Source organism: Lichenostomus cassidix, chromosome 2, assembly GCF_008360975.1.
Source record: "Lichenostomus cassidix isolate B80296 chromosome 2, HeHo_3.0, whole genome shotgun sequence".
NCBI lineage: Eukaryota > Metazoa > Chordata > Aves > Passeriformes > Meliphagidae > Lichenostomus > Lichenostomus cassidix.
Window position 1 is genome coordinate 13,903,295 of NC_139482.1, and position 22,758 is coordinate 13,926,052.

A 22,758-nucleotide genomic window follows, 5' to 3' on the forward strand; every position below is an offset into this window, starting at 1 on the left:
CCAGCCTGCGGCTTCCTGTGGCGGCGGGACGGCGGCCTCGGGCCTCCCGTGCCGCCGGGGCCGGCCGGGCCTTTGTCCGCGGCGGGCCGGCCCTGCCCGGGCAGCGCCCCGAGCCCTGCTCTCCGAGCGGGACGGAGCCCTGCCGCTGCCCTGCCCTGCCCTGTGCCGCCGTCGCCTCCCGCCGGCCGTGCCCGGGGAAGGGGCAGCGCTGGCCGGGAAAGTTTGGTGCGGCTTCCCGCGAGGGCGGCCGGAGGGGGAAGGTGCCTTCCGCGGGAAGCGGGCGCTGGAGTTACAGGAATGGCAGCGAAAGGAGGGAGGCAGTGCAGGAACTTGAGTAAGCCAGAGTTTCGACCCGCACATGTCTGCAGAAAGCACTGTGAGCGGGGTTTGTGCAGTTTGAATGATCGCAGTGCAGCGTTTGGCTGCTCCATCCGTCCAAACTGGCTCTGAGCCTCTATAGCTTGCTGTAAGCCTGTGTCCGGATGGAAGTGGGAGTGTGAGGCCTCTATGCCATGTCCCACATGGGGATTTCTGAAAAATCTTACAGTAATAGCGCAGTGCTTTGTCTTCCCAGGAAACACGAAGCGATGGGAAATTCATTCTGACTCACTGTTCAGCCCATGTCAGATGTCTTTATGCTACGGAATAAGTATCTGACTGCCTGTTAGACTCATCAAGTAGTCTCTGTGACTGTTAGTGAAAAAGAGTTCAGCAGCGTTCATGTTTGCTTCTTCATTTGTCCTTGATAGAATACAGCAGTCCATTCATGCCATCACATGTGCACATACCTGTTGGGTGAAAATGTTGATGTTTTTGGTAGATTTACTACTGCTGCTACAGTCCTGTTAATGCCAAGATACACAAACCTTTAGGAGTAAGGGTTGTCTCAGTTTAGATTAGTGGAACCACTCATGGCTAATGCTGCTTGTGTGCTGAGGTGTTGAACTGAAGCAGGACTTCATGTATGTGAAAACATATTTAAATGACTTATATTCCTGGCACATTGATAATTTGGTAGGTGATGGTGGTAGTGTGAGAAAAATTAGTTTTGTGAAATGAGACAACTTGGTAGCTGTGAGGGTCTTTTTTTTTTTTTTTAAGTGTTATAGTACTAGAAAGGTGTAAATTAGACTAAATTAAACAAGGCTAGGAGTAGCGATATACATTCATTGTCCATATCCATCCCAGTGATGAAACTGATGATTCATTCTCCTGTCACAAAAAATATTAGTTGCCTCTGGCAAATGATTAAGTAGCATTTTGCAAGCTTGCCTAAGGCTGTATTTATAAGGGTTGCAAAAACAGTGAGCCATTGGCAATAGGTTGGCAAGACGAGACAAGTTTAAGATTTGAACACCTTCAACTTTTGTCCCTTTCAAAGATGTTTCAGCTGAAAGGTGAAAAGCTGACAGGCATGCATAATCTTACCGTAATCAAAGCTGGAGCTGGTAAGCGCTCTATCTGTTTGCCAGCCACATGATAAATGAACCATATTTATTTCAAAATGACATGTCAGCAGTTAAAACTCTGGTGTTCTTCGTGGGTGCAGCCAGGGAGTTTATTCTGCTCTCTGTGTTCAGTCATCTGATCTGTGCCATGCTGCCTCTAATGCCCACCCTTGTGAAGGACTGACTGGGAGGGATACTTGATTCTCTAAGAATATGCGGGAATTTCTGATGTGACTGCAGAATCTTAGTGTTTTGTCTTGAGTTTTAAATGACTCAAGTGGTTAGTCTTCTACCACTTCCTTTGGGGAGTGATTCCCAAAGCTGAAAAAAAACTGTCTGGGAACTTTTCCTGCTGTTCTTCCTGAGTCATGACTTCATTCCTCTCTCTACACCATCCTCTCTATACCTGTCGTTGGCTATCTCTGCTGTAGTACAGATTTGAAAAAAGCTTGTTTGCTGTAGCTGCAGCTCAGGAAGTAGATGACTTGGGTAGCAGAAAGGCAAACTTGGGGAGAGCCATTACACATGGGGTGGACACGTGCTGTGGTCTCCCTTGCCCTGAATATAATTCCCTAGTTGCTGCTGGTATGAGTGCCCCGTCAGTTGTTTTCAAATAGTTGTCATGCCTACCTTTCCACCCAGTCTTGATTTAGTTGAGTGATGTGATGCACACTTAGCTTGTGGTTCTCCCAGCCTCTCATCAGCCTGCTGCAGGCTTTGTGGTTGACTGTGGTTCTTGGTACTTCAGCCCTTCAGAAACAAGGTGCTGCAGTTGTGATTGGTCAACAGGCAGCTAAGTGCCTTCTCTTGATGGGACCCTTTTTGTATGCTATCAGCAAAGGCTGTAGTTCTCTCTCATCGGCTCTCTTCTAGGCATGCAGAGTCCCTGTTGTTCCTCTCCTGCACATGGTCCGGGGGCCTGGGTTTCTTCAGCGTGGACCTGCTTGTGTTGCCTCGTGCAGCCTTTGCTTGTGTCACCTGTCACTGCTGCACAGGAGGTGGGAGGTGGCTGTGTGAGCTGTGCCACCTTCTGTTCTCTGGTAGTTCTCCCCACATGGTGTGGGGAGTGGGTCTTGTGGAGGGAGGCTGGATGGAGCTTGCTGGCCATTGGTATACCTGACCTTCCTCTTCCTCCTCATTCCTTAACAAATGTGTTTTGTACCCTTCCCATGTAAGTGAGACATTGCAAAAATGAAGTTAAATCAGTATTAGTCACTAGCTTTAAGATTGCTCATGCCACCTCATGTAGCACTTGGAAAAGATATTGATTAGATAGATCCAGAAAAGACAGAATCCATATTTTACAGTAGCAGAGCCTATTCTGCCTCCTTTACTTTTCTAGAACTTCAAGTGATTTTTTTTTTTTCCAACTTCTTTTTAGGATGGCCAATCCCTTTGGCATCCTTTTAATTTTTAAGAGCTTCAGTCAGCCCTCTGAGAGGGAATCCTTGTTGGGAGTGCCTTTTTCTTTTGACTTTTTTTTTTTTTTTTTGCTTTGCTTTTTAAACTTCTTCTATTGGTAGAGCTCATAAAGCAATTATATAAATTGAATCAATCTTAAAAATGTAATTAAGGCAACATGAAGTTAGATTTATTTTGGAAGTGTCATTAAAAAGTACTTGCCAGTATGTGTATTATTCCCCTATGACTAGATTTTTAAGTCAGCTGCTATATTCTCTGCCCAGTAGAAAATTTCCTGTCTCCCAGCAGCAGAAAACTCGGAGTTCAGTCTGTGTTTTCCTACCTCTCATCTCCCATCTGTCTTTATATTGCTGATTCTACAAATTGTTTCACTCGCCCCACTCGCCTTGCTTTGAAGTTGCGTTCTAGCAGCAGCATTTTTGCTGTCAGTTCTAACGTTGCTGGTTAGAGGACTCGAGATTTTTCAGATTTCTGCTCTGGTGTAGGTGTGCAGGGATGTTTTTTAGTCAAATCCATCTAAAAGCTGTACAAGACAACGAGGTTTTGGTGTAGTACAGAGCTGTTTTTTCTGCAGAGGTGTTTGTTTGCTTTTCAAGAGGGAAGGAGTGTCACAGATTCATGAACAAATGAATAGATGAACAAATTCTTAAGCTCTGTCTCCTGGACAAATCCTGACAATATCTGTGTCTGATTTAATGCTCCTTTTCTGTCAGAAAATTAAAATTTGTTGGATAGTTCTAATGCTGATGAGTATTATCATTTTTTTATGGTGGCAGATACATTCTCCTTTTTTCCGTGTAGTTCCTCCTTGCTCAGCTCTGCTCTGTGGTGTATTGTGTTGCCAACTTTCTAAAAATGATGATGTTTCTTGTCATGTGGTAACCACAGGGGACCACAATATTGACCAGTATCTGTCAGTTGTTGTGGTTATGGAGTTTCTGGGGTAGCCTACAAAGCCATTTTTGTGTTTACCCACAAATGGGAAGACAAATTCTATTTCTTGTTTTTTAATTTCTTGTCTTTTCTAATTGTTCCGCATAGGTGTGGTCCAGTAATTTAAACTCCTAAAATTGTAAGTCAGAATAAATTTATGAGAAGACTTCTTCTCTGAGCTTTTTTCTTTCCCACCATGTGGATTATTAGTGTAAATACCAGTAAGAAGTATATACAGCTTCATTGTAAGAAATTGTCATGTGCATTAGCTGTGTGAGTTTCTAGCCCAATTTAAGACATATGTAGGCTTGCTGAATAGCTTTTATTTGGAATGTCACAGAGAAAATGAAAATTCTGACTTCTGTCAATGCAAAATGAGACACTAGGCACCTCATTATACATCACTAAATAGTATGATTGCATTTTTCAGTACTAAGAGTGCTCTCTTAGCAGAATGTTGTTATTAAACGTCTTGTATTTTTGCAGTAACCTCTTTCTCTTACTTTTCTATTCGTAGACTAATCAGAGTGGTTAGTGAGCTTCCTGGGCTACCGTATTCTCCCATTAATGGATTGAAGATGTTCAGAGAGATGGTAAAGTCTCTAATCTAGTACAAAATTTGCACATAACCAATAACATGGTAGGGGAATTAGCTGGCTGAGACTGTAGTATTAATGTTTTCTCTCATGGAAGGTGATAGAGTTCCTACCTGGCCTGTAATCTTCTTTGGGGTGTCACTGAGCAGAGGCTCTTTAATATATTAGTTTGGGGTTTTTTTGCTGTATCTTTCTCATTTCTCTTTACAGTCAGCTGCAAAATGGGTTATGAAACATGCTTTCTGTCTTTAAAAGCAGTTTCATGTGCTTTTTTTCTTTTTCCAGCAGCAGCAGCAAAATACCATTAGTATTCTTGTGGTTTTATTAGAGGGGAAAGTTTTGAGTAACAAAGATGAGGCTGGAATCTTAACTTTTTTGTTGCTAGTAAGAGCTAAGAAGAGACTGAACTTTTCTCACCATCCTTTTCACTCCTTTCTATCACAGAAAAACATTTTGCAAATCTTTGTTAAATTAATGCAGTTCTCACATTTTGTCATTAAATCATTAGTGTATAAAAGTTGCTTTCTCTAAAATTCTAATCTGTAAAATCATGTTTAGGTGCAGATTCCTCTTAAAATGCTCATAAACTGCAACATATACAATATCTAATGCCAGTATTTTCTCCCCCAGATGATTGGCATCATATTTGTAGTTCTCTTTTTTCTGCTTTGTGCTTTGTATGAGATAATTTACTTACGCTTAACTTCGTCCTAGTTTTGACTCACTTAGTTTTAGCTTCTGCTCTTGGTACATGCTAGTGCAAAAGCAGGAAGAAGGGCTGTTGTTTGTATGAATTCTTGCTATTTTAAACTATACATTTCTCTGTAGTGTTTATACTACAAAGAAGTACTTGCATGTAGTTAATTTGCTGTTGTAGCTACAAATAATTTTTTAGCTTTAGAGATGTGCAAGCAAAAGCACTTTTGATGTGGAAGCTGAACGGAAAAAGAGAAATCTTTCTTCTTTTCTCATCCTTTGTGGTAGAGTGAAAAACAGTAATTATATATTGGGCTGAACTGAAACACTGAATTTACCGTCATTCAAAGATGACTGATTTGTGGTTATTTAAAAGAGAAGAAAATAATTATAATAGATTAATTCAGAAGGAGTCAGTATTTCACTTAGGAAATGGGGATAAGTCAAAGGTAGTATCTTTGATTTTAATGCATCTGAGAAACTTGGTCTCTGAGAAACAAACCTGAAACTGGGATGGGTAGTTTGGCATAATCTTGCCCTTGAAGTTAATATTGAGATAAGGATGTGTCCATTCTGGAAGGAATTCTGGTGTTTCTTAATTTTCTTTGGTAGAATTGTTGTTTAATGTATCTTAACATGGTGCTAACCTTGGGCAGTGGGACCAAGAGCACATCTGCCCCTTGTGCAGGTAGCAGCTCTACAAGACTGTGTGATCTGTCCTCATCTCCTCTGGGTCTTTGTAGGCTGGCAAGACCTGCTGGGAATGATCTTCCACAAAGCAGAGGATGCTCTCCCAGTGGGCAGTGGGGTAACCAGAGTGTCCAGGAGCATATTGGGGACCATAGGAGGTGATTTGAAGGACCTGGCAGTCCTAGTAGCTTGGCCAGCATCCTCTACAAATTTAGCTGCTTAAATATTAAATTGGCAACATCCAAGCTCTGCCTAGACCCTCAGCTGTCTGGTTTTCCAGATCTTGGTGAAGAGGTTTTGTGTAAAGATGAGTACAGCCAAAAGGAAGGCCTGTTTCTGAACTGGAGATAAATATGAAAGAATGTAATCTTTTTGATATTAAATAAAAGCACTGTCCTAGGTGTCAAAAGATGACCCATTTTAATGGTTGGTTATTGTTAAATTTGGATTAAATTTTGTAGCAGGAAGACTTCTCATATTGCTGCCTCATCTTTGAGAGTGGAGTGGCTGAAGACTTTGTGTTTGTCCAGTCAGCAAGTAAAATGCTCCCTCTTCTGTTAATGAAAAGGAGAAATGAGGAAATTTTTGCTCTCATCATCCACAAGGTTGGCTAGGGTGAGCAAGGTTGATGTGCTGCCAGTGTGTTCTGGCTGGGCTTTTTTCTTATTACACTAATGTTTTATTTTCTTGTGTATTAAGAAATTAGTTTTAGTGGGCTTAGGATAAAGTCAGTAATTACCTTCTCAGTGGTTTCTTTTGTGCTTTTTCAAGGTTGTATTTAGTATATGTTATTGTGCACACTTTCTGATGCTAGCTAGAGATTGTCCCAAAGCTGAAAGGCATGCTATAGCTCATCTGCATAAAATGCAAGGCTTGACAGAATTTGAATTATCAGTTTGCTGGTTTTGTGTCAAAATAGATTAAAAATCTGTCTTTCAGTTATGTATGAACATAATTTACGTGCATTTCCAAAGCATCTGAAAGTGTAACATTTTAGAAGATAATATTTGTTCTTTGCTTTTGCGGTGCAGTTCAAAAATCGGGAGATATTTTTTGTTTTGTTTTTGTCACCTCTATGCAAATACAAATCAGTGTGAGAAATTAATGTTCAAGAACTTCAGTGTAATTTTTCCTGGGTGTGGACTTCAACATAAGAAAGGAAACAGCAAATTTCCTTTTTTGGAAGAACATGCTGTACATGTCAGCTATAGGTTGTTAAAAATGCATAATAAAATCAATAAACAGCAATAAACATTTTTCTCTCTGTATGTGTTATCTCCCTCCACTACAGATGTCGTTTACATAATTTTTTAAAGGCTAGACTAAAATGTTACACAGCCATGTCACAGATGTCTCGATTCAGTGAAAAATATAACTTCAACTTTAAGGAGTAACTATACCAGTATTTTTACTGCTGCCAACTCACCAGCTTGGAGAGTATTGGGATAATAATAAGAGTTTGCACAGATACTGCCTCTTTTTGGTGCATAATTCACAATGCAGTTTCACTTTCTAAATTAATAATATCTGTATTTAATATGATTAACATTTGCTTGTAGCTGGAAGCAATTTTAATGCTATGTCTCTGCAGAGTTAAAAAAAAAAAACTCACTGATTAGTGATAACCCAAAACTCTGCAGCAGACAATTGGTTTTCAAAATTACCTGAATTTCATGTTTTGTAAAATGGTCCAGTGGCTTTTGAACCATGAATTCAACTAAAATTATGTTTTATTTTCATAGAAGTGTGTCTCTGCAGCAATTTATACCAATTGTAGGTCTCAACTGTCCCTGCTACCTGTAGCTGTGCAGTTTTGCCGTCCTCCTTGCATCAGCAGTGGGAGTTATAAGGCTGTACATTGAGTCATTGAAATAGCTGTTCTGGTTGAAAAATAGCTTGGCAAAAAACTAATTTTCAGCTAGATCAGTTGATTCAGCTGGGTGAGCACGTGCATTGCAAGGGACATGATTCAGAGCCAGGGGAGGAACGGGAAAATGAGCAACTCATAGCGAGAGCGTGTGGCACGGTGGTAGTCCAGAGTTAAGTTGGCATAAACTGCTGTGGAACCTCACAGCATCTGCTCATGCCTGCTTCAGTGCTCTTCTGACTTGAGTAATTCATCTTAAATTACTAGATCAGGTGAGAAATAACTCAGCATTGCTCAGCTTGTCCTACTGGCTCAGCTAAGAGGTGAACGTATCATCCACAGTTGGCACCGGAGAGATGAAGGGTGCAAAGTGGGGAATTTTGAGAATCTCGACAAGTTGAACTGTCTCCTGGGTTCACTAGTAGCAAACTGGTAGAGGTACTTGGCTGCTATGAGAAACCTCATCTTTTACCATCTTTTACAGTGCTAGTAGGGGCAGCCTGTGGACTCCAGGCTTAAAATCCTGCTCAGGAAAGCAGCAGAAGCATATGAATAGGCAGATTGTTCAGGCCAGGACTGCTTTTTATGAAGTAGTTTGTGATGAGTCTGGGTGGTTTGGTTTTTTTTTAAGGGTTTTCAGTTTGAAGTTATTTTTTTCCTGAGATCAGTGAGCTTTTTCCAAGTGCTCAAACTTGCATCAAAATCTGGTTGAAGTCCACTGTTTTTTCAGTTTGTGCTTCTGCCTAGCCATTTATCACTGCCATTGAATTAAAAATCATCCTTAGTTATGTATACAAAAATATGTAACATGTATGAAAAATTAAATATATATAGAATTAAATTATGTTCAAAATACCATAGATACAGATTCAAAAGGCTGTGTGTAGTTCTGTGGGAATACCAGTTTTTTGTTATTTCTGCATGGTCATTTTTCTGGACACTTACCTGGCATTAAAAGAACGTTGAGGATGAAAGTTGTTTCAGTACAAGTTGCATTATAAATTGTATTTGGCTAGTGAATATATAGTGAATATTTTTAAATACTTGATGCTAAATATTTAAATACTATCTGTAAGTATTATTTTTATGTGCTTGCCACTCAAATTCTGAATTAAAACATGAACAAACAAAAGCAACAAAGTTAAAGTCCTTCAGTATTTTGTTCTTTCCTTGTGTTAATTTTTTCAGCCAACTAATTTATTCTGATAACCTGTAAAAATAAAATCAGAATAGTTCCCCAAACTGGCTGGCTGTGTTACAGAGCATTCATAAACAATTCATCAAAGATCAGCTTAGGATGGCTGGCCTGTGACAGCCTGAATTGAGGCTGGTTTAGCAGCAGAGAGCCCAGCATAATTTTGAAGGGCAGTCAGTCTGACAGCTACCTGCTCCTTCTTAGAAGCTGTTTCCTCAGCACTCCTCTGTCCATGTGGAGGTCTGGTTTTCACTGAGGCTTACAGAAAGGCTTTTGACATGGAGGGAAAAGGGATGTCTCAAGGTGCAAGTGGAGCTGGCTCAGGATAGACGCAGAGGATAGTGCAGGGTCAGAGATTGCTTTTTTGGAGATGCTGCAGCACTGCTGTTCCTCTGAGCAGCAGTTAGCTTTCATCTGGGTTTTGGCTGCTGAAACTGCACCCTGAGTGTTAATGATAGCTCCTGGTGGGTGAACTCTGCCATGTAACGACAGACGAGTTTCCGCTGAGTTTGCTCTTTGCGGTGTGCCAGCTGCTGGCTTCCTGCAGTACCTGCAGCAATAGCCAGCAACACATTTGCAATTGTTTTTTCTTAAAGAAATAGATGAGCAAGATATTGTATTAATTGAACTTCTTTAGCTTTGTACTTAAGAACACAGACACCTCTGCTCTGCTTTTCCTTTAAAAGAAAAGCTTGGATGAAAGTCAGTTTAGCCAGATGTTGTGACAGTCATGGAGAGGCAATACAGCCTCGGAAGCATCAGTTACAGTCAGCTGTGTGAGAGCTATATTTATATGCTTAACTAAACTTTTCATTTCCCCTGTGTGGATAAACGTGAGGTTTAAGTTGCACAAAATTAAATAGTCTCTTTATGGGAGTAGTAAGTGGTGCAGAGTGTGCGGGAATTTAATACCACCATGAGAAACAAACCCCTATGTTTTCTACTAGAATAGCTTAAATCATTATTTGGCATTCCTAATTGTAATCTGTCTGTGATGGAAATGCTAAACTTAGCCAAGAAGTCTTGTAGACTGCAAAGACCTATGCAGACAAGTTTAATATTCAGTTGACACTTTCTCCTACCAAAAAAATGGTGTTACATTTAGACTAGAGAAGGAATTAAATTATTATGGCAAAAACAACTGATAGTTCTAAAAGCCTTTGAAAATCACTGAAACAAGATTTTTTTAAATTCTGTTTTAATCACAGCTGTGTAAAGAGATGCTTGTAATAATGAAAATCCTGAAACCTTTGTTACAGAAAAATGCCTACTGGTAACAGTGAGATTGGGTACGGTTATAATTCTTACAAATTTCTGAAGACAACATGCTTTGAGTCATTAAGGCTGTGACGGACTAGAACTATTGGAAATTTACATTAGAAAGAGTATGGAAAAGGGGTATTTTTGGCAGTGACAGTTTTAAAAGGAACAAATTACATGTTTTTGTTATTAACACACATCCACGTTGTATATTTATCTGTAAAGAGGAAACTTTCTAGGTGTGCATGTATAGAGGTGCTATAGGTGCAGCAAACACTTTCAACCGCAGTATCAGTAGTGATGGGCTTGGTGTGTTAGTGGTTTAGGCTTGGAGAGGTGCTGCCTTTGCAGGGTTTTTGTTTGCACGCCAGCAGAAGCAGCATAGGAACAGGTGGTATTGTTTTGTCCTTGCCTAAAATTCTAAGAGCTTCATAATGTCCTTGTAGGAATCCCAGCTTTCTGTGGGCAGGATGCACCAACATGGGGTTTCTTAAGGACAAGAGCTGGAGAAGTATAGAGTGTTAAGCAAGAATTAGTTACAAGCTGGATTGTCAGAGAAAGATGTAAATGTTCTAGTTTAAACTAAGTGTAAGCTGTAGGTAATCAGTTAAAGCAGATTGCTGGTGTTTTAATTAGATGTAGCTGCAAGCCTCTGAGTGCTCTGCTGGAGCACATGCAGAGTTGTATTTCTCTCCTAATTTTGTGTTGAGCATTAAGCACAATACACCTGTTTGTTAGTCTAGTTTTCCAAAGTACAGTTGTCAGAGTTTACTCTATAAATTGCAGTACGGGGATAACTGCCTGGTAAAAATAATTACATAAAGAAGAACATTTTCATGAGAAAGAGCACCTGACTTGGCTCTTAAACAGTTTCTTATAGTTGGTCATCATGCACAGGTTGCTTGTTCTCGTGAGTTGTGTCTAAGTGTACTACCTGCCTTTGAAGTATTGAGGTGCTTTCCAAAGCAAACTCCTAAACTCCTTGGCTTCAAATTATGACTTGACAGGTCAAGAAAATGTTATACTAATAGTCTCTTTGTGTGCGTTAGAACCATGCCAGAGGCCAGGATGGTTAATACAGCAAAGTGGTGTTCTTAAATTAATAATGATTTGTGGCATGGTAGTACTGGGAAGGTCGAGTCATGAATTACAAGCTGTGTGTGCATGGCAGTGTGTACACACACTGTTTCAAAAAAGGTCTCTCCTTCAACAGTGGTGCTGACTAACCAGTGTTAGTCGTGCCTGCACCACAATGCTCTCCAAAAAGCATGAGAACAAAGGGAAAAGAGATCAAGATTGCATTTGAGGTTTGCTGACTAGACAGGTGAGAGCTCTTTGTCTGTAGCTGTGTCTTCAAGTTGCCCCTGGGCATCTTTTTCCCATTTTTTTACCTTCTGTCCACATAATCAACATGAAATTTGGACATGTGTGGCTGCTGAAATAGAAAGATTATATGAAAAGACAGATCATGGTATGGTTCTTTGGCTATCCTGTGTAGGGCCGAGAGTTGGACTTCAACGATCCTTGTGGATCCCTTCAATCTCAGAATATTATGAATAAACTGAGTGGGCTTCAGCAGCACTACCCTTCATTTTGCTATGGAACTTGTTTTTGCTTGTGATGACTATTATTTAGGTGTGCAACCAATTGCAGGAGTCTGTCATTAAGACAAATTATCAATAGATTTGGCTAGTGAAAACACTTACAGAAGTACAGTGAAACGTGTAGAAATAAAATTAAATAAGGCACGGTGTGTAATCTACTCTGCTTTAATACTATGTTCCTGAAAAGTCTGCATTCCATAGGTTTTTCCTCTCTTTCCAGAAGCTCTCTGGCTGCCTTTGTTTTCTTGTATTTAGCTCCTTGTGTTCATTTTAAGTCCCTAGAGAAGTCCATATAGTTCAGATTGGTCAGGTCTGCAAGTAGGGAGGGATTTCAGCTCAGGGTGCCCTGGTCAGATTAGTCATCCGCAGCACAGGAGGTTTGCAGTTGAGGCTTTCTTATGTGTCTGAGTGTGAACATACATCTGTGTCCCTTCAGTTTCCTACAGCTGAGAGCATTTGTGAGAAAGAAATAAGGTTCATACACTGAATCATAATCCCAAGAATCTGGTTCTTTTCATGGACAATAAACTGTAAATCTGTAAATATTAGAGGGAAAAGTATCTGGAGCCCCACTTACATCTTCTTATCTGCCTCCATATGAATCCTTTGGTAGGTAAACTAGAGACCAAACTATCAGCTCATTTTGTGTCTCTGTGCCTTTTGTTCTGTGTAGCAGCTTTGGTTTAATTAAAGCTCTTACTAGCATATGCTGTAGGATGATAGAGCATTCTCAGGAAATGGGAAGGCAAATCCTTTGGGGCTGAGGAGGGCCTGGAGCCCAGTTACCTTACTTCCTGTGTATGCCACAGTACTGTGAAATATCTGGGATCCATCACCACCTTCTCTCATGTCCCGACTGGATCTGCTGCATTTTATCTCTCTCAGTGTGGAGACATGTCATACAGCAGAAAACGTTATCATCTGCAGTTATGCTGAAATTGCTACCTGGTTTTTTTCTGATTATAGAGGAAATTCATGTTTTCCATCAAGAAAAATCTTCCCACCCCAATTCCCTGCAGCCAGGCACCTAACTTGGGAAGATTTGTTTCCATTCCATAATTCAAATCAAGACCAAAAAACACTTTTATGAAAAGTACCCAGTTGTTTTTATTACTTAAGCATTGTTTAGAACTGTCAGTAAGCTGAGGGCTCCTGTGAAATCCAGGAACAAATATCAGTAGATTCTATATAAAAGCAGTAATATGGTCAAACTGTGTGAGGGCTTGTGAAGTTAGTGGTTCAGTCTAGAAGCAGCTGTGCCCTATATAAACTAACAAACACCCCATACTCTGGGGACACAAGATGATACCGTGAGCAGCCTTCCAGCTCTGTTCTCATGAGCTGTGTCCTCAGCCTTCTCATACTTACACATGAGCATTTTCATGTATTCAGCTGAAGAGGCCAAGTGATGTAGGTGCCCATGCTGGGATTTCAGCAAAAGACACAAGGTTATTTTAGAGCCTAACACCTACTGATTTTTCCCACTGCATCCAGCCCTTTTTGGTGAATTTTAAGCTACTTCATGTCTTGGGAAATTTTTTAGAGCTGTATGGACAAACTCTGGGTAGTAATGTAGTGTAACTCAGAGTCTTAGTAGTTGTGTTACTCTTAATGTTTGTCTGCCTTACTGGGCATGTGAGTGGGATACAGTAGTTTCCGTGCTAAACTTGTAGAGTTGTGATATGTTTTCTCATGGTTTGGACATGCAGAAATGTGTATTCTTGTCTGTTTTGGGCTCCCAGCCTTTCAGGAGAATCTTCTAAACTAACCAGTGACATATACAATATTGTGGCAAGTAACCTTACAGAACCGTACTGGAATGGAGGAGCTTAACCTACACAGAAAATCAGTTTCCTGTAGATTTTAACACTCTTGTAATTGAAACTTAAGCCGTAACTGGTTTATTATCTATTATTTTAATACATGATGCCCTGCTAAAACAGTGTTCATGGAAGCTCTTCTGTTTTATTCCTTTAACTTAGAAATAACTGACAGAAGTCCAGTGTGATACTGTTGGATACCATGCGTAGCAGCATGGTAGGTGAAGTAGTTATGCCTTAAAGTTTTCTCAGGAAGCATTTTGAGCAAGCAGTCTTGATGTGCTGAACATTTTGTGTAAAAGTTATTTCAGTGCTAAAGAATTTTTTATTTTTCACTTCAGTCTGGGATAACATCCCATTCTTTCCATACTACTGCAAGCAGTTCAAAACCTGCTGTGTTAAAGTCTGAAGTTGCCGTGGCAGAAGGAACATCATTGTCTTAAGCAATGCTGTTGGTAAGGCTGGTTGAGAGAGAGGCTGTTGAAGGAAAGTGGATTGGTGTGCTGCAAAGTCCTGCTCTTGGGACTGCAATTCTGTTGTCCCTCTTGACTTTTCCCATCAAACTCACTTTCCGTACATGGGGATGCTCTGCTAGCTCGTCTCTGATGATGCAAGGTCAGGAGCTGGGCCTCTGTGAAGGGTAGCTGTCACAGGGCTGGTCTGCATCCAGAGAACAGATAGTTTTGCAGGCTGGATTCAGGATTGGATTCTTTGATTAAAATTTCTGCCAATTTAATCACCAGTGTTTATCCCAAATCTCTCCTTGTTTAATGCATCACGTAGTTTCTTAATGGCAGTCCTGGAATTTACTGTGCAGTGTATTCCAGCTATACTTCCATATCACAGTAACACTGATTAAGTAAATAAGATAGCTGTGAAGACCATAAATGAAGAATTACCAATTTAAGATTTGTGGGAAGATCTACACCACAGATTTGGAAGTTTTAACCAAAAGTAACTCCTTTTTGTAAAACACTTTTTTTTTTTTTTGTACTTCTGCCTTACTCATCAATATGCTGCTTTCAAGACAGAACAGCAAGGTATCATTTTACCACTTTTTTATAGTGAATTGCTTCTTTGCAATGAATAGTTGTACAAGCAGATATGTTTAGAGTTGTTGCATGTCCAGGCAAATTTGGGATTGTAATTAATGACGTCTGTTGTGAGAGTTCTGCTGTCAAGAGTATTTGCAGGTCATTGCTAGAAGTTTGTAGTGTCTGTGTAATTGCTGTTCCATGTCACTAGGGTTGTTTGGTTTCTTCAGTCCCGTCTTTTCCCCCCACATTTTTTTCAGAAATGTCAATGGGTTTCATTTTGCCAGTCCATAAAATTCGTGCTGAAAAGCATAACTCTCAGCTAAAGCCAGGAAACCTTTTGGAGAGAGGGAAGAAGGAACTGTTTCAGCAGGGTAGCCATCGAGTCCAGAAACAGGCGTCTCAAGAGACTGTTTCATTCTGCTTATTTTAGAAACGTGTCTCTTCCTGCTCCTTTTTTAACCAGAGCTTTCATGCCTGGGGGTGGGGGCTTGGCTGTGTGACCAGTGGAGTCCAGCACACAACCACAGGCTGTGGCTGAGCAGCAGGATCTTTTGCTTCCCCATGCCCTCCAAGTTCTCTTTTTCTCCATCCTCATCTCACCACTTTTGCCACGCCGGGGTAAGCGGTTTTGTACGCAGGTGGAAGAAACAAGACACTTCCTTTGTTGGATTAGTTTCAGACAGATCTTTCCTTGCTCCAGCCCTCCTGGTGGCCACAGTAAGCTGGCATTGATCAAAAATGAAAGCAGTACAATCAGCCAGGGGGTTGATAAACCAGAATGAATAATCAACAAGGAGGATGGGGCAGCTCTCTTAAGTGACTTTCCACCCTTGCACTACATGAAAGTGCTGTAAACGTAACATCAACTCTAGGAGGAATCAATTCTGTGCAGCATTTCTGAACCAAGATTTAAACCTGTGAAAACACAGCTCACGCAAAGAGGTGTCAGGCTGCGGGGAGCACGAACACGAGTCCAAAAGTGTGAGTTGTGTATTCATTTCTAGGTTTATGAGTGCAATTAGCGTGGTGTGTGGGGATATGAATAAGTTGGCTGTCGGGATACTGCCTCAAAAAGGTGGTGTCTGCACAACAGCTCAGCTCTTACTGCACATTTAAATGTTTCCCCCGTGTTCTGTTGCATGTTTGAATGGAAAGCTTTGCAGTAAGGCACATTTCAGAATGCAGCAGGGGCAGATGCCTTGTGGTGTTTTCCATTGCTTGCCATCAGTTTGGTGGATACTGCATTACTGGGTCAGATGGGGAGCAGCTCTGCTGAGGGGAATAATGCTGCAGCAACCTAACTTGTTAATATCACCTTAATATCTGTATAAACTGTGGCCTGTGGCAATGCTGAGCTGGAGAGTGATGAGAGGAGAGCAGCATAGCCATCAGTATTTAATTTCAAAGGAATAAATGTGTGTATAACTCTTACTTTTTTTCCTTGATATCATTTGACCAGTTAATTTTCTGCAGAAATGCTATTGCCTTTCTAATTAATAAATAAATAGAAAAAGGCTTCAGTACTGTGGAGTGGTTAATTTCTAAATATCTTGATGGTTAGCAGAATGTGAAGGTTCTAAATACTCGATTTGCAAATTCAGAATTCTGTGGAGAAATAATCCTTCCTTTTTTCTGTTGTCACTTAATGAGTCTCTCATTTCAAATTAAAAGCTCCAGAGAGTTCCATTGAAGCTGATTTTATAAATAAAAAATTTTCTTCAAGCATTGCTGTTTGTCGAGACAGTTAGCAAAAAAAAAAAAAAAACCAACTTGGAAAGCATTGAATCCAAACATTCAAGGTTATGTCTCTGTTTGTTTTTCCTAAAATATTTAACAAAAATAAAGTATGGTTCACAAATATGCAGAAATAATTTCAAAATCAGTTTTTCAACAGCACACCATTTGCAGCCTTTTAAAAAAGATCCAAATGGTGATACAGTTATTAAAGAGATTTCAGTCACTTGGCTTCAAGCTGCTTTTTTTCGGGGAGGAAAAAAAAACAAACAAACCACTTCTTGAAAGATTGTGGAATATTTTTCAAGGATTTAGAAAAGGGGGAACAAGTATAATAGAAAAGAGTTAAATGTTGCATAAAAACATTAATTTATTTCTTGAAACAATGGGTTTTTTTCTGTTCTAGTCATCTGTGGTTGAATACTGACACGGCATTTAGTTGTAGCTCCACTGAGGGTTTCCAAAAGCTTCCTCTGGCCATCTAGTGCACTTGGGAGTTCTTTGGGTTCATTCCCTCCGTGGAAAAATCCGCAGGAGGGCAGTTCCCGGTGCTGACTGGGGACTTGCAGGGGAATGTGTTTGATGCTGCAGCGACCAGCAGGAGGGTTGGAGAACAGGGTGTGCATCGCTTTGCTTGCGTTGGACAGCAGTCAGAACCGAGTCCAAGCTGGCGGATCTTTGCTCCTGTTATTCCAGCTCGGCAGCTGGAAAAGCTGTTAAGCTGTGGAGGTAAAGGAAGCGAGCTGCGTGTGCTTGCTGTGGGAGAGGCTTTGGCTTAGCCATATATGGGAAAGGACATTTTCCTTGTTAACTTTACAGGGAGCCTGTGCCCAGAGCTGCATTCATCACGCGGATGCATTTCCACTGGAACGTTTCTCCTCCAAATGGTCTTAATCATAGCTTTAGCACTGTGTCACATCTTTGCTGACTTATTTATATAGTCTGTGTGGACTTGCTGTGCATCCAGTCTTAGACTGCCCTAAAAAGGTGAACTGTTTGTAATTTTTTTTGTCTAGGCTAACAGAAAAGATGGTACTCAACTGGTGCCGGCAGTGTAGCCTTTTTCTTCGTGAAAAGCCCATCCCGTTCTGGGCTGTACTAAAAGCAAAACTGCTTTTCAAGTAACAAAATATCCTTTCACTTCATTTGTCTTCCACCTGTTCTCATTCCTTGGGTCACCATTCCCCTCTGATCAAGGTTTGTGGTTGCACAGGTTGAATTTAGGTGCTTGTTTATAGAGGGGCTTAATGAAAGAGTGTTCCTGGAAGAGAGTTTTTCCAAATGAAGGACAGGTCACCTACAGCAATGTGCAGAGAGAAACTGGAGTTGTATATGTGCAATAGGTAGTGTTCAAAAGTTAAGTAAGATATAATTCACAGTTCAATATTTTCCTCTTTTTTTAATCAGTAATTTCTTTTGTGATTGTGCGTAACATCTATCAGAGTAATTCAACAGAACATTCTCTTAATTCTCCTGTGTCTAAACTCCACTGCCTGTCTTCTTACTGTAGCATCCACTGAAGAGTGAGCCAAAATGATTTATCAGAAAAATATGAGCCATCTAGTACTGTTGTTAGATACAATTTGTTAGCAAAGGGTTGGCTTCTGTTTCAGACTTTCCCCATTGGATTTTAACAGCAGCCATCCCTTTTCTGTTAGGTCTGTCTGGATGTGCAAAGTAACAGCTGTGTTTCAGTGTGTGAAAACCAAAGCTACTGTACTACTGTCCTAATTTAAGCACTGCTTACTTTGTTGCTAATTTATATGACAAATAGTATGTTGTCTAGAAAAATTACATGTACATTTCAGAAGATTCTGCCAAATTCACTATTCCTTGGCTATACTGCAAGGTATTTGTTAGAACAAGAAGTTATTAAGAATATTTTTGTTTCCGGGGTGACTGGAAAGGCTTTAATTAGCAACAACACTTAAGGATGTCCAAGGAAACTGGCTGTTATCATCTGAGTTCTCAGAATTCTTATAATGAATAAAAGATAAATAGAATTTAAAATAGTATCAGAATTTAAAAGATGCTGACCCCAGTTGACTACCTGGTATTAAGGGAGAAAAAAATTTAGAAAAATGCAGCCTTTCGTTAATATTTATAGTACTGAAAAAGGTGTTTTTTGTTTGATATGGGTAGTATCCATTAATTTTCTGTTGTCTAAAGAAGAAAAACTGGGGGTAGAGTTTATATGAAAGATGCTTTACGGTGTATGTTTTGAGAGGAAATTTCTGGTTTGGTATATAAAATGCAAAGTTAGTCTGTAAAATGCCCTTCAGAGATTCTGAAGAACATGTTTTGTAAAGGGCCTTGGTGTTTATCTTGAAACAGAGATGTGAGTATAGAAGCTCTGTTTCCGTCCTGTATTTCTGTGGTATCTTTATTTAGAAGTCTCTCTCTGATAACATTCAGAGCATAAATATTTTTTTTTATAAGGTGTTAAAAGGTTGGTCTGGGTTCTTAGGGTTCTTAACCCCAAGTGAACAGCATTTCCAAATTTCTCATAGTTTGCTAGTTCACCTATCATAAGAGCATTTCAAAATAATTTAAGAAGCTACCCTCTTTGATGTCTTCTACATACAGTGTAGCCCACAAACTTGGTTTGTATTAGAGCAGAATTGTCCAGCTGGTGCAACAAAGATAATTTGATTTGCATTTGTTCTGTGTTCGTTGTCTCCTCTGAAGCACAGTTATATGTCCACAATTTCATGCAATATTTTTTTTTTTGTGCTTACTCAATACAATAAATCATCCAATTTGGTTTTGTGTTTTTGTCTTTCAGACTAATTTCAAATTGCTCACGTGTGCTGGTGTCCTCTGTTGCTTGATATGGAATGGATTTGCTCAGCAAGGTAAGGCACTTGATTGCTCTGCAGTAGTTTTATGCTGCTTTAAAACTATATCTCTTCAGCAGTTTTTTATGTGGATGAATACATCCTGATTAGACAAATGCTAATGGCAGTTGGACAGTCATATCTCATGTTAATAACCTGTTTGTAGTTGGAATTTAGTTTTCAAAGCCAGAATGAAACAAAGTAAACTCCTATTGTTGTTAACACCTTTTTATAAATGAAGTGACGGATTTGCGTTCCTCGCTAGGTGGAAGCGACTGCATAAAAGCTAATGCAAAGTCATGTGGGGAATGTATACAAGCAGGACCAAACTGTGGCTGGTGTAAAAAAACAGTAAGTGTGGCAAAATTCTTTTTATGGTTTGGTTTTTTTCCCTTGGTTTCAAATTTAGTAAATAATTTAACTCTGTAGAAATGTCTGTTTTCATTAATAGTAGTTTCCTCTAGTTCTTCAATTTGATACTTATTTGTACTTAAAAAATCAAATACTGTGATTTTCCTGGTATCCTGATTTGAGTATAAATGTTTTTCACAATGTGTTTACTTCTCCTTTTCTAAACCTTAAGTGTATACAGACCCTACAGGCTGTCTTACAGTTATTTAAAATTACTCTAAAGTGGAATCTGTCTGGGTATGCTTAATTATATTCTTCCAGTGACATTAGAGTAAGAGCTAATTTTAGACAGATGTAGGTGGAGTAGGGAAAGAGATTGAAGGGGTTTTTTCTTCTAAAATAAAGATTTTTAAATTTTAGTTTTCTGTTGTTGGTAGACTTGAGGAGTAGGAGATAAGTTTATGTGGGTGGTTTGTTTCATTATGAAACAAAAAGATTATTTTCGTAGGTTAATAAAAATGAAGTTCAGGAAACTACAAAATACAAAATACAAATAGTGTATGCTGACATCTTCTTCAAGTTAGAAACAGATGATATAGAAACAGAAGAAAATATTTTGTATAGGTCTTCTTTGGTTTGTTTTGGAAACTGAGATATTTTCCTGTTTCTTTCTAGGAGATGGTAATGTATCATATATTACCTACTTACTATCCCTAAACCAGCTTATAAACCTGCAACGTTTAATTAAACTGACTGATTTTATAATTTGGCTTTGAGCTGTCAGATTACTTGTAGGTCTGTGTCATCAAACTGACGAGCTTTAATATACATTTATTTGTATGCGTATTTTGGGGAGAGGGGCAGAATCAGAATTGCCAAGTTTCTCAGTTAGAAGCCTTATTTATATATTTATACTTGAGGTTAGAGCTTTTTTAAGGTTTGAGGTAATGGTACCTTGTTCAAAGCAAAGTTAAGGATTGGATTTGCTTATGGGTGTTACTTACCGATAGAATTTCCCCAAAGCAGGAGTTGTCTGTCTTTGTCCCGTTCTGTCAGCATGTAGCTATCACTTCGTTGTGGAGTGCTGAGGTACAATTATATAATCTTAATTTAAGAGGAAAGAATATTTAAAGCAGGCTGTGTGAGTAGGTTCACATTATTGGCAACTCTGTGAAAAGGAAAGATTTTTTCCACCTGCTGTCATTTTGAGAGTTGCCAATTTAAACAAATGTCCCACTTTTGGTGGAGGTAACATTGGGCTTTTTTTTTCTTATCTGACTTACATCTTATACACAGATAACTGTAAGTAAATGCAAACTCCTGGAGTAAACAGTAGTCACTGGATGTACTTAGTATCATTTAATACATTTCAAAACCATGTGTTTTATTACTGAACTTAAAAAAAAAAAAAGGTAATCATTGTAGAAAGAGCAATTGTGGGTAGAATATAACAACTTGCACATAGCTGTAAGCTTGATACTATTTTTCCTGTGTTTTCTAGGACTTTTTGCAAGAAGGAGAGCCAACATCTGCCCGGTGTGATGACTTGGCAGCACTGAAGAGTAAAGGCTGCCCTATGGAAGATATAGAAAATCCCAGAGGCAGCAAACAGGTGCTCAAAAATAAAGAAGTAACGAATCGTAAGAAAGGTGCTGCAGAGAAGCTGAAACCAGAAGCCATTACACAGATCCAGCCACAGAAATTATCACTGCATCTAAGAGTTGGTAAGGACAGTTTCGTTCCAGTTTTGGGATGATTCTTGTGTCACCACCACATCTGCATTTTCTTATTTGAGTGTGTAACCATTTTGTTACAGAAATGACTGTTGTTCAGATAATGTGAATGATAGCAGAACAATTCCATTCAGCTCCAGGTGTTTAGATACTCCAGATACTGTTTGATTTTTAAGAAAGATTAGATACTATGACTTGTTCTATTTTCCCAATAGAGCTTAGGAGAAAATTAGTACAACATGGATTGATACATATATCAGAAAAGGGAAATTGTTTTTGTTTTCAGTATTTTGTAGTTGATCTTCTACACTGTGCCTTCATAGGATGAAAGTAGAGGAGTCAGCAAAAACTTAAAGAAGTTATGAGAGCATTTCCTTTTCCTTGAAGTACTGCTGTTGCCTGCGTGTCTGAACAAAGTGGTTTTGTAGTTATGCAGCCCAATTTTTGGATTGCTATGTAAGATAACTTCCAGAGGCTAAAGATGTAGACACAGGACCACAGTAATGAAAAAACAAAGTAGTTGTGTACTATTTCTAGCCCCTAAAGAGAACTTTATCTCATTCAGATGAGGGGTGTAAGGAGGAACAGGGCTCGTGGCTCACTGGTGCCCAATGGAGATTGTCCTTAAGGAGGTTCTTAGGTACTGTAGACACACTGAACAGCTGCCTTGTATTTTCCTGGAATAAGAGCCTGTACTTGGGGTCAGCTGCTTGGTGGTGATTGCAGTAATAATTGGAAGGTGATGTGAAGCAAGCTCTGCATGATGTGGAGAGGAAAGTAATGAAAATTATTTTGCAATTTTAATGTGGCTCCTATTTGTTTCTTATGTGAACTTTTTTGCTTCAAACCAAATTATTGTTCCTCTGTTGAAAAGGAAGTTTCTTCATCAGAACATAGCAGGGACCTAGGCAACCAGAATCTAATTACCCAAAAGATTATTACTCTGTTTATAAGCACTTCTCTTGGTGTAAGTTCTCTGAGGGACTGTTTGCTTGCAGGGAGGGATACTTACTTTCTGTGCAAGCTTTTTGAAATGTAAGCTAAGGAAAATCTAAACAATGTTTTTGTGGTTGTTTTTTGTGTTACGGCTTTTTTTTCCCTTTGTTTTGTTGGTTTGGTTTTTCTTTTGTGAGAACCATGCTGCATAACTGTGTGATCCATATGCTATTCACTTTGCCCATTTAATGGTTTTCTCAGTTTACTAATTTTAATAATGTTAAGCAAATGTTTCCTAATTATTAAGCAAACTTAAGCAGCAGCAATACTACCATTTAAGTTCAATGACTTAAACTGAGGGGAGCAGGAAATCCTATTTATTCTATTCCTTGTTTCATATGTAATAGGCAAAAGAATACTGTTCCATTTTCTGGGGAAGGGGCTGTGTGTGTGTGTAATTCTTCTGCCCTGTCTTTCAGCAGCAGAGTGAGACTACATTCTTCTGTCAGCAAAATGCAGGGTCTGGGCTTACTATCACAGCAAATAGTAACTTGGCATTCTCTCACTGCCATTTCTGTGCTCTCAGCTTGGTAGATAAA

The 22,758-nt window shown here is 39.5% G+C and overlaps 1 protein-coding gene across 3 annotated transcripts in view; it reads left to right on the forward strand.

Moving 5' to 3' along the window:
• The window catches only part of ITGB1 (integrin subunit beta 1), a 43,432-nt gene that overhangs the window by 435 nt on the left and 20,239 nt on the right, over nucleotides 1-22,758 (forward strand). For 2 of the 3 annotated variants that reach the window (XM_085050379.1, XM_085050381.1), the window contains exons 2-5: nucleotides 4,321-4,396; nucleotides 19,088-19,157; nucleotides 19,405-19,490; nucleotides 20,992-21,214. In XM_085050379.1, coding sequence (XP_084906505.1) covers nucleotides 4,382-4,396; nucleotides 19,088-19,157; nucleotides 19,405-19,490; nucleotides 20,992-21,214 — 394 coding nt within the window. In that variant the 5' untranslated portion in view covers nucleotides 4,321-4,381. The remainder of the gene's footprint in view (nucleotides 1-4,320; nucleotides 4,397-19,087; nucleotides 19,158-19,404; nucleotides 19,491-20,991; nucleotides 21,215-22,758) is intronic. The other variant, XM_085050380.1, reaches the window with a different exon arrangement.